The 14,731-nt window shown below is 33.7% G+C and overlaps 1 protein-coding gene across 6 annotated transcripts in view; it reads right to left on the bottom strand.

Annotated features, from left to right (window-relative positions):
• The window catches only part of CNTN6 (contactin 6), a 292,494-nt gene that overhangs the window by 34,246 nt on the left and 243,517 nt on the right, over positions 1-14,731 (bottom strand). For all 6 annotated transcript variants that reach the window (XM_047754541.1, XM_047754561.1, XM_047754553.1 and 3 more), the window contains one exon: positions 13,988-14,115. In XM_047754541.1, the coding sequence (XP_047610497.1) occupies positions 13,988-14,115 (128 nt within the window). The remainder of the gene's footprint in view (positions 1-13,987; positions 14,116-14,731) is intronic.

Below are 14,731 nucleotides of genomic sequence, written 5' to 3'. Positions count from 1 at the left end.
TCTGAAATTTCTATTTAAGGAAAAGCCAAGCTATGTAAATATATTGTCAGAAAGTCACCAATACGTTGGATCTAGGAAAAAAGTCATATCCAGTAAAAAGCTATTGATTTTTGACCCTTCAAAATTAAAAAAAGATAGACTCCCAAGGTTCTTCAACTGTAATTAATTCTGTATACCAGATTTAGTTTTAGAGTTTCATAGTATATTTTTGCATAATAAAAAGCTCTGAAAATTCCTGTATTGAAGAAACTTTTTTTTTGGTCTTTTTGTCTTTTAGGGCCACACTCACAGCACATGGAAGTTCCCAGACTAGGGGTCCAGTTGGAATTGTAGCCACCAGTCTATGCCAGAGCTTCAGCAGATCTGAGTTGCATCTGTGACCTACCCCACAGCTCATGGCAATGTTGGATCCTCAACCCACCGAGTGAGGCCAGGGATTGAACATGCATCCTCATGGATGCTAGTCTGGTTTGCTAACCACTGAGCCATGATGGGAACTCCCAGAAGAAACTTTTTAAAGTTTATTTAATTCTGGGTTTCCTACACTTATTAGATATGGAAAATTTTTAATTCATATAACACCTATTCATACATCTTGCAATATAAAGAATTCTGAGAAACATGTTTGGAAATATGACTTTCATGTTTGAAAAGGATTAACACACAAATATGTATACATATGTGTGTTTATTGAACATACATAATACATATATAAATACATATTTATGAGACTATCATGTATATTTGAACTCTGAAAAATTTAGGAGTCGTTAATTTTTGAAGATAAGAAAACTTGCTTACTGTTATGTTAAAAAGATTTCACTGTCATTTAAAATTTCTTAAATATTTGTAGATGAACTTATGGTGTTTGTAATTTGCCTATAGATATTTGAGGTGGATGTTGGGGAAGTAGGTGAGAGTACAGGTAAAACAAAGTTGAGTCTGAGTTTATGAATGTTCATCCAACTGATGAGTACATGGATGTTCCTTATACTATTTTCTCCACTTTTCTGGGTCTTTGTAATTTTCAATAAGAAAAAAGAATTGATGGGAGTGGTGAATATTTATATATGAAGGCATCTTTTTCATTTCTTTCTAGAGAGATGAGGACTGACCACTTTTTGAAGGTTATTCTAAGTGTGAATGACATACATACTAAAGAGTTCACAAAATTACAGAATTTTAGTATTTACTATTTTAATTCTATTTCTGTGACATTCAAATCTTAGGAAAACAGCTTGATCTGACAATCTTATCCTTAAGAAGTATAAGGAAAGGCTTATCAAAATATATAGTGCTTTTGATGAATAGCTTTACTCAAATTAACATTGTCATAATAGCCGATGTTTCCAGAATACATCTTTAGTTATGAGCACTTCAGGAGACATGAAAACTAATGTCAGAATTTCAGTCAGAACTGTTTGGCATGATTTTTTTTAAACAACAGGTATAGCTTTTTCCCTATATCAGTAGCCTAACACACTATTATGTATCATGATCCCTAGCTACATTTTTATAAGCCAGGGATGGCAATGCATTATCTAATTGGTCTTTCCAAGAATCCAGAAAATATTATTTTTGGTCACTTTTTGTTTGTTTCTTTTAACTCAGTTGAAATCTCCATCTATGAGTGATAACACTTCAGCGTCACTGTTCAGAATAATAACTGCTCAGGTGGTTCTGAAGTTATCAACACCTCTCAAAAGATTGACAAATGTTAAGAAAAACCACCAAACCATTCTCCCTCTGTACACCATGTGATACTGCCTTTATTTATTTATGACATTAGCAGAAATGTTGCTAAGATACTGACATAAAGGAAACTAGTGTATAAATAGCACTTAAAACAGGTAACAGAATTTTCCTTTTTCTCACCTTAGTTAACTTGTGAAGACTAGAAATAAAAACATTTAATATTTGGTTTTCTTGCTAATTCCTCAAAATCTCAAATTAGCCTCATATTAACATATTAACTCTTCCCATTGCTCTTAATTTCTTCTTCCATTTTTGTCCTTAAGACTGTGATCATATGCCTTCTAACTTTAGGAACTTCATTAGCATTTCTTTTGGTGCAGATTCAGTGATGGGTTCTCAGAGTTTTATTTGTGTAAAGGTATCTCTATTCTGTCTTCATGTGAGGGGATATTCTTGCTGGGGATAGAATTTTATTGGTACTATCTTTCAGACCATTAAAAAAGTAATTCCAGGAGTTCATGTCATGGCTCAGTGGAAATGAACCTGACTAATGACCCATGAGGATGCAGGTTTGATCCCTGGCCTCACTCAGTGGGTTAAGGATCCAGCATTGCCTCGAGCTGTGGTGTAGGTCACAGATGTGTCTCAGATCCCACATTGCTGTGGCTGTGGTGTAGGCCAGCAGCTATAGCTCCAATCTGACCCCTAGCCTGGGAACCTCCATGTGCAGCCCTAAAAAGATGTAAATTAGAAAAAAAAAAGTAATTCCATTGTCTTCTCAATTCCCTTAATTTTGTTGTTAAACCAACTTCCAGTGCCATTGTTATTCTTCTGAAAATAATCCTTTTTTTTAGGATTATTTTCTTTCCTTTGGTTTCATTACTGTGTGCTTATTTAAAGTTTACATTGTATTTATCCTAATAAGGATCATATGATTTCCTGAATGGCTGGGGTCATTTTCACCTTTTTAAAATCTATGGCAAACATTTCTTCAAACTGCTGATCCCTTATTTTCTTTCTCCCCTCTCTGTTCCTTTTGGAACCACAATTGCATGTATATTAAAGTTATTCACCATAAATAATATATTCCATATGTTCTTTTTTGTCACTCCTATTGCATTATCACTTCATATTGAGTATTTTCTACTCAAATATCTTCTTTCTTCCCTTCCACATCCAATCTTATGTTCAATCAATCTATTTTCTTAATTTTAGCTTTTGTATATTTTACTTCTGGAACTTCCAGTTGAATTTTTTTCATTTTTAAAGTTTTATTGAAATATACTTGATTTACAGTGTTATATTTTCTGCTGTATGACAAAGTGATTCAGTTTTATATGTATATATATACACATCCATTCTTTTTCAGTTTCTTTTCTCTTATAGATTATAGGGAAAGATTGGGTAGAGTTCCCTGTGCTGTACAGCAGGTCTTGTCCAATTGATTTTTAAGACCTGCCATTTTTTTTTCTGAAATTCTCCAACTTGTCTTTTAAAAAAACTTACTAATCATAATTATTTTAAAACCCTTGAGAAATAATTTCCATATTTCTTTCAGATGTAACCTGTTGCTTTTGTCTCATTTTTCTCATGGTTTTGGTCATTTGGTCCTGGTTCTAGCTATTCTTGGTAATCAAATGTCAGGTATTATGGCTCAAAATAAAAATATTTTTATTTCATTATATATATTTCAATATATACTTTTTAAAGCAGGCAATTAAAAAAGAGAAGAATCAGACTTCCCATTGTGGCTCAGCAGTAACAAACCCATCTAGGATCCATGAGGATATGGTTTTGATCTATGGTCTTGCTCAATGGGTTAAAGATCAGGCATTGCCATGAGCTATGGTGTAGCTCACAGGCAAACCTTGGATCTGGCATTGCTGTGGCTGTGGCATAGGCTGGCTTGGCAGCTGCCCTTCTAATTCAACTCAGAGCCTGGGAACTTCCATTTGCCATGGGTGCAGCCCTAAAAAGCAAATAAATAAATAAAAGAATCTAGTCAGTAATTGATACGTTGAGTCTGAAGTCAGTAATTTTAAGTCCTCATCAATTTTTCTCTGTTTTTATTACTATGACATCATCCCTTGGGCTTCTTGATTCAAGATTGAATTGTTTAGCAGGCCTTATTCCACTTGGTTTATTCTGAGCCCAACTTTTTTCTTTGTGAAACTGTGAGACTAACATTTCTTCCTGAGATATTTTCTGCTTTCTTTTTGGATTCTTGTATTTCTAATTCAGATTGCTTAGGAATTGACAAATTGGGGGATTAAGGATCCAGTGTTGTCATAAGCTGCGGTGTAGGCTGCATACATGGCTTGGGTCACTCATTGCTATGGCTGCAGCTTAGACCTGCAGCTGTGGCTCCAATTGGAACCCTAGCCTGGGAACTTCCATATGCTGCAGGTGCAGCCCTAAAAATCAAATAATTAAAATAATAAAAAAGTTTTGATATATAGGAGATAAGTAAATATGACAGTAAATGGAGCAGAAATAGGGTCCAAAAATAACTTTGTAATGATAGGCAAATGTCATGGAAATAACATGCTAGAAGGGATAAAAGAGATGAAAAAGACAAAGTGAGAAAAAGTGATTTGGGGGGATGTCCCTCCATATGAGAGGGTATCGTATCTAGTGTACAAATCGAACATTTGAGTTCATGATCCATTATCTCCAAAATTTTGCTTTCCTGATTACTTGATAAATACTGTTTAAGCAAAAAAAAAAGCTAAACCTTGAGTTTCTCTAAATAGTAGCAGAGAAAAATAGTGTCACAAAAAAAGGGGGTTGTCCCATATCCTGGTGAAGATAATTGATTACATAGCATTTATTTCTTTTTTTATATAATGATTTTTATTTTTTCCATTATAGCTGGTTTACAGTGTTCTGTCGATTTTCTACTGTATAGCATGGTGACCCAGTTACACATACATGTATACATTCTTTTTTTTCACATTATCATGCTCCATCATAAGTGACTAGACCTAGTTCCAAGTGCTACACAGCAGGTTCTCATTGCTAATCCATTCCAAAGGCAATAGTCTCCATCTATTAACTCCAAGCTCCCAATCCATCCCACTCCCTCCCCCTCCTCCTTGGCAAGCATGAGACTATTCTCCAAGTCCCTGATTTTCTTTTCTGTGGAAAGGTTCATTTACGCCAGATATAAGTGATATCATGTGGTATTTGTCTTTCTCTTTCTGACTTACTTCACTCAGGATGAGAGTCTCTAGTTCCATCCATATTGCTGCAAATGGCATTATTTTGCTCTTTTTAATGGCTGAGTAGTACTCCATTGTGTATATTTACCACATCTTCCTAATCCAATTGTCTGTCAATGGACATTTGGGTTGTTTCCATGTCTTGGCTATTGTGAATAGTGCTACAATGAACATGCGGATGCTTGTGTCTTTTTTAAGTAGAGTTTTGTCTGGATATATGCCCAAGAGTGAGATTGCTGGGTCATATGGGAGTTCTATGTATAGATTTCTAAGGTACCTCCATACTGTTCTCCATAATGGTTGTACCAGCTTACATTCCCACCGACAGTGCAGGAGAGTTCCCTATTCTCCACAACCCCTCCAGCATTTGTTATTTGTGGTCTTATTAATGATATCTTAGAAAAACATTTTTGACATTATTAGATATTTATGAAAAACTTGAAATAAATACTATGTATATAATTATTTATTTCAAGTTCTTTATAAAATATCTAATAATGTCAAAAAATGTTTTTCTAAGACATAAATCCACCAAAACAGACATCAAAAAGGGAGACAAAATTTGAGAAACTAGAATAAAGTCGAATGATTCCTAACGGACTTACTATAAAGCTCAGCCATAGTCTAGTGGTAGCAAAGCTGAGGAGAAAGCTTATTCAGCACATCAATTCCTCTTTAGGGCTTTATGAATGGATGCTATTTGGTCTCTAGAGTTTTTCCCACTTTAGAAGCAGATCAAAAAATTATTTTCCTGAGAGGATATGAAAAAGGGAGTTCCTGAACTGCTGGTCACCAAGCCCAGGTGAGGGTCAGAGGAATCACCCCCACCCTCTAAGGCGAGGGTCAGGGGAATCCTATTGAATACAGGGAAATTAGGGAAACATGTACATAGTGTGTGCTGAGATCCATGTGTTGTGTGTGACCTTTTTAAGCTCTGAGGGTGCTGTCTGCTGGGACTTCATTTGTTCTCCAGGTAGGAAACCTGGATAGGAGGTGAGGCACACTTACCCTGAGGTTCTGATAAGCTTAAGAGAAAAGATCTAAAGATAATGACCTTAGAGTTTTCTAAAGACATGTTCTGGCCACGTCATCTAAATGTGAAGTCCATTTGTTCAGAAAGCCCCAACTTGATCAGAGCTTTCTATAAGATTTTTAGTGCCGCACTCTTAAATATGAACAGACAACAGCTTCACAAAGTATCTTTTATGCCTCTTAATAAACAGTACAAAGCAGTTTGGAACAACAGAAGAAAGTAAACTAGAAAAGAGAAAAAACTGTAAGCAATATTTTCAGTGGAAGAGAAAGAAGAGCAAGGTATTATTTGAAAGAATAGCCAGAAAAAAAGACACACTTAGAAAAATTTCTTAAAAAGTAGCAAAAACAAATACTATGAAAATTCTGGAAGATAAAGGTGAGAAAATATCCTAGAAGGTACAGCATAAAAAGCTATACAATGGATATGAGGAGAGAGATCCAGAGAAAATTATATGTAAAACATATAAACATATATATATATATAAATTATATCTATCTAAATATATATAATTATATAAAATAGAATAAATTATACACATGGATACATAGATGTGTACATATATACACATGTAAACTTCAATATCAGTTGAGCAAGTCTATTAAGTAGTAGGGATTTCAGAAAAAGGAACAGAGTAAATTATTAAATTATTCAGACTTCCAGAGAGAGAAAAAGATGTCCCAAACAACAGGTCAGAAATCAAAATGGTGTCAGCTTTTAGAGCAGTGTAGCAACTCCAAATTTCTGGAGAATCATGATTTCCAATCCAGAATTCTGTTTCCACCAAAACCATCAATCAAATGCATGCATAGAATAAACACATTGTCAAATATGAAAAAATCTCAAAAAAATGCATTTCTCTTGAATTCTTTCTTAAAAAAATCCTTTGGAAGATGTATTCTATCCAAATGAAGAAGTGTGTCAAGAGAAGGGCATGGTGCTTAGGCAACCAGGCTCCCTCACATAAGGGCCAATATATGGAAGGAATTTGGTTGAGATAGAATTGAGGAATGAGCTGTTGTCAGGTTCATAGAAGACTAAGCAAAGAAACAAGAAAATTACTAACTCTAGAGAAAGCAAGCAAGAAAAATCAAAGCTAACACTCTGAAATAAACCCTGCAGAGAAAACAAGGAAGTCAGTGTGATGGAATCTTTAATTCTCTACTTCCAGCAAGCCAGAAGTGGAGGAGTTTTTAGTCTGTATTTAATAAACTTTTCCTCTTTGCACATGTACTTGCATTAGGCTAGCATGTATTATAACCTCTTCACCAGTGCAAAATAATCTGCTCAGACATGTGTTTTATAGATTAAAATCTATGTGCAGCACTTGGTATTTATATTATATTCCACCACAAGTAGAGTATAATTTAATTCCAATGCACAAAGTAACCATGCCAATATATTAGTTTCCCTGAAGTTCCCATTACCCATTTATCTTTCACTTCAATATTTAAATGATTTAGAACAAATATTAAATGACTACCAAAAACTGCAGAGTAAAAGAAACAAATGAAGGACTGACTAGAGAAAGTAATTGTCTAGAATTTGAGTTGTCGAAATGAGAAAACAAGTTTAAGTATCATGCAAGGTAACACTGAAAAATTCCTTAGCAAGTAATAATGTAAAATGTAAACACAGATCCTCTATATTAACAAGTAATCAAAACAGGGCCTGACATCCATTTCAAAAGAGCATGCACTATAGATTCTGCTTAATGCATTAAATATGCCAACTACTCAGTTTCAAGGCAGTTAATACATACTAGGCAATGACTATTTATGGGATCATATTTATATTTCCTATAAATAGATAATGTTCACTCTGGTCCTCCAATGGTAACTTTATTCTAGGTTGTGGTAAAACATCAGATTGAAGCTTTCTGTTCTATAAGAGATGGAATTAGGAAATTTTATCTTGCCTGGCTACAGGTCCTAATAGAAAGAAAACGTTCTCTTCTGAACATTTACATTAGTGTAAGGGGAGGCAAAATGAGCAAATAAAACCCAGAAGGGGAGAATAAGAGCTAATCAATTCATCTGTTTTTCCCCACTCTGTACCCCCTCATGCCCACTTTACCCCATTCCTTTTTTTTTTTTTTTTTTTGGCTTGAAAGAGTTTGCTGTTCTTTGAGTATTCAAGATCCACAGACTGAGGACATAACTTGTATCTGAGGGTTGTTTATGTTGTAATCACACATATTATTCCTAAAAAGAATGCCACTAGAGCTTGAGTGACCACTGTGCTACTTTAGAAATAGAATTGCAGATCAACAGAAGAATCTAACCATTTCTTTTAGCCTCAGAATGGAATCAAGAAAAATTATTAAACTTCCAATTCCTAGCCAAATACTCAAGGCCGAAGTGTGTATAAGTTTGGAAGGACACTGGAGACAAAATTCTTATAGTTCAATATTTTTTTTTTCATTGTACAAACTAAACCTACTCTGAGGTAGAGTTTTGTTTAGATTTGTTCATGTTTAATAAAAACAAAAGATTGATAGCTAGTGGTTTAAGCTGAGTTAAGGAAGACAGACACCAAAGAGTATGTACTATATGACTGGATTTCTATGAAATATACTGCAGAAAAAAATCATAAGAGTTGCTTCTAGAACTGGGGTGGGGTCAGGGATTTATTAAGGAAGGGCCTGAGGGACAGTTCAATAGGATAATGGTAGTGTTCCATATGTTGGTAGAGTTTGAAGTTACACAGGTGTATGCATTTGCCAAAATTCAGCATATGTACACTCAAGACTTATTTGTTTCTTTATATATGTAAAATTTACATCAAATGATAAAGAGAGTAAACAAATACTGAACTCTTTTTAATAAATTAAATCAAGTATTTAGGAGGAAGTACTAATATCTGCAAGTTACTGTATTTTTATTTTGTCTGGGCTTTAAACAATGTCAAGTAAAAGTGTCTTATGTAGTTATTGTCACATAAAAATACTAGGTGGCGAAAAAGAAGGAAAAATATTCTACCACTTAATTAACACAGGGACCTTAGCAAGTGCTTTGGCAGTCTGTGCCTCAGTGACTTCTTGTGTAGAAGAAAGATGATGATCACCTACTTATAAGTGTTCTTCTGAGAGTTCCATGAAATTGTATACATAAAGTACCTACCACAGTGCCTGGAGTAGAGGATGTATTTAATAAAGGGTAATTAATGGTAATAATAAAAAGCACAAGATCAGTAACAGCAAAACAAACTGTTTAGGATCTCATGCTGTTTAGTAACAGAACAAGTTACTCTCATCTCAGACTCTGCTTTTCACCATTTTAAGAAGTGACATTTCATTTGTACTCATCTGCCTAGCCCATTTTTTTTTTTGCCATAAACCATGACCTATACACCCATTATTTTTATTAAGAATGCATAAAACAAAACTTCAACACTTTATAGATAGGTTCAGTGAAAAATTTCTTGAAAAATCAAAAAAAAAATACAAACTTAGAATGCAGGAATACCTGTCCTTTACACTGTATATTGTACAGTATACATTTTTTTTTTTTTTGGAAAGAGCTGCTTAACATACCTGGAAGTTTTATCTGAGTAATATGTGCTACATTTTTAAAAGACTATGAACTAAATTATTATGAAGATCAAAGTACTTTTGACATTTTATTATTTGCTTACATGAATGCTTTTGATTTTTTTTCTCCTTTATACTTGAAGAGATTATGGCATTCACCTCTCAAGAACTTACTCAGCATTACTTTCAATATTGGAGGGTAAAAGAGAACTTCATTTCTTGACTGTATAAAAGTTCACTACATATTTTTTCACCTTAAAAATACTTCCATTAATGATTTTCAAGTCAAAGCCTTCTTTCTATTAAATGTTTTAATTTATTCTTTGTGGAAAATTGTAGTTTAGAATTAAACATTTGTGGAAAGATATTAGCACTACTGGTAGACTTCTCTGTAGAGGTGTTTTCAACCACTACAATATGATGGATATCTTCCATTGCGTCTTGTCATTTCTGTGAAATTATATTTTTGGTTTACTCAGTAAAGCTGTGCTTCTGTATACAATTGGGCTCAACACCTCAAATCTTTTAAACTGCTGTGTAGAGCCACCAAGAGTCCAATTATCTACCTATCCTGGTATTTCTTTTAGTAAATGTGGAAACATATTAGTGAATACCCTCATTCTGCTGAAGAAAATGGATAGGCCACTCTCTATGCTGGTATAATAAAGACTTCTATCACAAAGAATAAACAACTAAATGAGCAGCAATAAACTTAATTTGCACATTAGATATGCTTTTCCAAGTCCCGACATTTCAGTTGAAAATAATGCTGAAGCAATGAGGCCTATAATTGAACATCCAAAACTTCTCCAGTGGGGAAACAAAAACAAATGTTGCCTGCAAACAAGATCATTTTTATAGCCTGCTGTTACTTTGCTTTTTAATAATTTTCCAAATGCCAGATCAAATAATTTCCCCTTTTATGTGATTTTCATATACCTCTTAGTCTATGTACACATTGTAATTTTACTCTAAGTCCTCCAAAATGAAAACATTTAAACTCTCTTGCCTTTTGATTCCCTGTTTGTGCCTACGGAACGTGTCCTCAAATAACACCAGGCATCTTCTGAAGCTCTGGTAAGGCTGGCGCTAATTGCATTCCCAACGTTTGAATGGCAAATTGCTTTATCCTGCTGCATTAGTGAAATAGAAATTTCCGACATAGAGTGCAGATAACTTCAGAATCCTCTTAACACAGATAAGCCATATCAGCTAAAAACTAAGCTGCAAAATATTTTACTCTTGTAACTATTATCTTTTTATATGTTATCTAACAACAACATTTCTTGCATGACTGAGGCTGATAAGTATATTCAAAGAAAGATGATTGTTTTATCAGCTTTACTGAAATTTCTCATTTGCTCCTTACCACCCTATTACCAGTAAGGTCACTATAAGCAGATTTTGATTTGAAAAACAAAATTATATTTGACTCTGCAGGACCATCAGATGAATATTACAGACAAAAAATACAAACACACTTACACAGAGGCACACACATGGACACACATACTCACACAGAAATGTTAAATTATCTTAACAAATAACCAGATGCTTACACTCTTAATAGTTAAGAAAATGAATGAATCAGTACATAGTTTATGATTCTATCTCAACTTAAAGCTTCAAATTTGGGGTTGTAAAATAATAATTTTTGGCAGGTAATACTTTCCCACATGAAAGGGATGTGGATATGACAGTCTAGTTAAGAGGACATGCTAATGATAGACTGATCTTAGAATTACATTTGTATAAAAATTCTCACAGTTTGACAAAGATTGTGTATCACAGATCTATGATAAAGCAAAGCTTATAAAGATGTTTTTACCCATTCTGTACACATTCTGTGTTTATTTTTTTAGTGTATGTGTTATTATGTATGTATGTGTTTATTTATATTGCACATTATGGTTATTATCAATGCCAAAGAAGCAAAGACTCTCAAAAATCTGCCTAAAATGGAATGTGGATATTTCTTAAAGGTTAAAAATAACGAACATAGTATCCTTCACATTATTAAATATAAATGAGTGAAAATAACCTGATATTAATGCATATTAACATAAGCCCTTTTTGCATATGTAAATCACCCTCTGATATTATGCTGAAAATACCAGAACAGAGTTCTCCCCATGATGTCTTTCTAATTTTCATGTAACTTCATATCTGTGCCCCTTGGAGAGTGTGGGGTCCTCTGTGTATTGTGTATTAGAACAATGTAACTACAAACCCTAAAATTGAGAAAATGAAAGCATTTAGAAGTTTGTTAGTTTCCTTTGATGTTCTTTACTGTGAAGTATTCTAACAAGTGTAAACCCTAAAAAATTGAGAACTTTCAGGTTTTAGATAAGTCAAGATGGAAATTATCTCTGAGGACTAAGGGGAATAAGATAAGATTCTTTCATTCAAAATCAATAAATATTGTTATGTCCTGGGCATAACAATTCCCAGAACAGTACTAGGACTTATGACATCCCTGCCTTCTTTATGATGCTCTTTTAGAGGAAGGGAAAGATAGGGGAAAAATAAATGTAAATAAGTGAATTAAATCATTCCTAAGGAGATGAAATGTGCTGTAGAAGAGGAAACGGTTGAAAAGATAAAGGTGACCAGTAATACAGATCGAGATCCCTTTGTTTCAATAGCTCCAGCAAAGAACACTAGAAATAAAAAGATGTCAGATTTTTATCTGAGCAATCTTAATTTCTAAGTTATAGAATAGAGTACCTGAGGACTATGGTGTGTTTTATGGAATATCCCAAAATCTATATCAACTTGTTTCTGTCCTACGAATTAGGAACATATCAGTGAAAAAACCGGGCTATGTTTCACCTCTAAAATATCCAATTGCTAACTCTGAAGTAAGTTAGCAGTTGTTCCTGAGTCTCTTATATGAGTCTTCTTTTATATTTCTTCCATTGATTACTAATGGGTAGCATTATAAGGCCAAAGGCTAAAGAAATGTTTGAGGAAGAGTAGCTATCCACTTAGCTCAATCGATCCGTTAACTTTTTTTTTTCTTATCCTTTGGGGTGAAAGGATCTCCATCAGTATATTTTAGCAACAAAACCATGGCTCTTGCTCATCCATCACCAGTTTTCTACCAAAATTTTCTTCGAAAAATAACATTGCCACTACTGATGTCATCTATCCTTAATATTTCATATTTTAATTCCTACTGGATTTCACCATATCTGGAAAAATTATCCTCTACCATATTTTAATCTTCTGCTGTGGTAAAATTAATGCATACCACCCACACCTTCTTAATTTCAGATGAGGTAATGTGCTGTTTTTTCCCTTAATAGACATGTTATTGCTGCAAATATAAAGCATTCACACTTTTCAGTACATGAATATTATTAAAAATGTCCTAGAGAAATTTCCTATCATTAAATATAACTACAGCACATTTCTTGTAACATTAAGTCTGTGTCTGTCTTAAAAATCTGATGACAGTACAATCTTAGGTGAAGTTTTTCAAAATATTCCACACTGATTGGATTTTAGTACAAGTTCTATCAGTCACATTTCTCCAGTGTTTCAGGCAATTATTGGCATAAATGTAATAGGCTTGAGACAAAATTGGCAGAAATATCTTCCATGGATAAAGTTAGGTGTTTATTTTCCTTGAGATATTTTAAAAGATAGTTGAAGGGCAGCAGCTAACTACTTTCTACAGAATTTATTTATTTTTAATAGAAATGGTGATAAAGTACCAATTGCTGGATTTAATCATTTGGGCTTAATTAGCTGCTCAGACTCCTCTATCAAGACAATCATTTTTATTATCCAGGAGGCAATGAAATGATAAACGTGACCCACTTCCCCTAAACATACTAGTTTTATGAACTGAGATTCAATAAATAAAGTAGGAGATATGGGGAATAGATGCATCTAATACTAATTATGTCCCTTGGTGAATGTAGGTACATTGGATTGATCTTAGTTTAAAAAGCTGAAGATTGTGTGAGCATCTCGATTTACTGTGATGGGAATATAACAATGGCTCACATGGCCACTAATATTTTAATTTTTTTCTCTTTGAAAAGAACTGCTTATTAAGTTGCATACAGGAGAGTTTGCATTTCACTAGTTATGCACCTAGAGTTATATAAATAAATGAACTGATTATGTACTTGGCAGCCATATATCCATACAAAATGATAGCTTCTGAAGAAAACTTAACCAAGAAAAATATTATCCACTGACATCATCAAAATGTCCATGGCTTCTCTACACTGAAGCATTTGTGAAAATTAGGTATTTTTAAACACAGGTTTTAATTCTATCTAATTACCCACTGGATCACTTTTTAACTACCATGCTATCCCACTGGCAAAGTGAACATGCTATTAATAAATATGGGAACCCAACTCTTAAATAATTTGTCAAATTAAATATTTCACATATACAGTATGATACAGGGATGACAGTGTGATAGAGGTCCTGATATGAATATATATCTCCAATGTTCATCAAGCACGAATGAAGATAATAAAATACCTTTTACAATAAGGCTGCCAGTGTTCTTCGCAACACCAAACTGATTTGTAGCTACGCAAGTATATAATCCCGCATCTGACCTGGTAACGTTGTATATCTTGAGACTGCCATCCTCCATGAGAAACACTCTAAAAATAAAATTTGTAATTAATATAAGTAAGACTCTTTAAAACTGATGTCTTAACCATTTATTTTCATTTGAAAGCATTACTAAAACCATGGGTGTATTTGTTAATATGAATGTATTCCTTTCATAGTATTCTGCATTTGATTGTGAGCAATCTCTGAATCCACATATTGGAATAAATGACGTTGTTGTTGTTGTTTTTTCAGACACAGCATTGATAATTATGCTGTAACTTGAATCATTGCTGACTTAAACACATTAAAAATCAAATGAGTAATAGATGCTGCAGTGCCTACTTGTGTGATTAATAACAAATGCAACTATTTATTGTATATTTTGAAAAGTCAACCCTGATGAAAATTGAACTTGTCATTGGAGAAATTCAAGCCAATTTTCACATTGTTTACTCTATGGCTTTATAAACCTGTTTTTACCAAAAACTTTCAGCTCCCAAACCACAAAGTTCTCAACCATGAAAATATTTGCTGGCGAGTTGAAAGAACAATCCACGTAGTTCCATAGCTAGAGAGCTCAGGCCCATCCTGTTATGTGCCCTATCTCATCAAAAGAGAAGGAGGGAAGTAAAAAGAATGAAGGCTTTAAGAATTAGACCAAAT

The sequence above is a fragment of the Phacochoerus africanus genome, chromosome 1, assembly GCF_016906955.1.
Source record: "Phacochoerus africanus isolate WHEZ1 chromosome 1, ROS_Pafr_v1, whole genome shotgun sequence".
Classification (NCBI taxonomy): Eukaryota; Metazoa; Chordata; class Mammalia; order Artiodactyla; family Suidae; genus Phacochoerus; species Phacochoerus africanus.
Note: the sequence above shows the minus strand (reverse complement) of the source record. Positions and strands in the feature narration are given on the sequence as shown.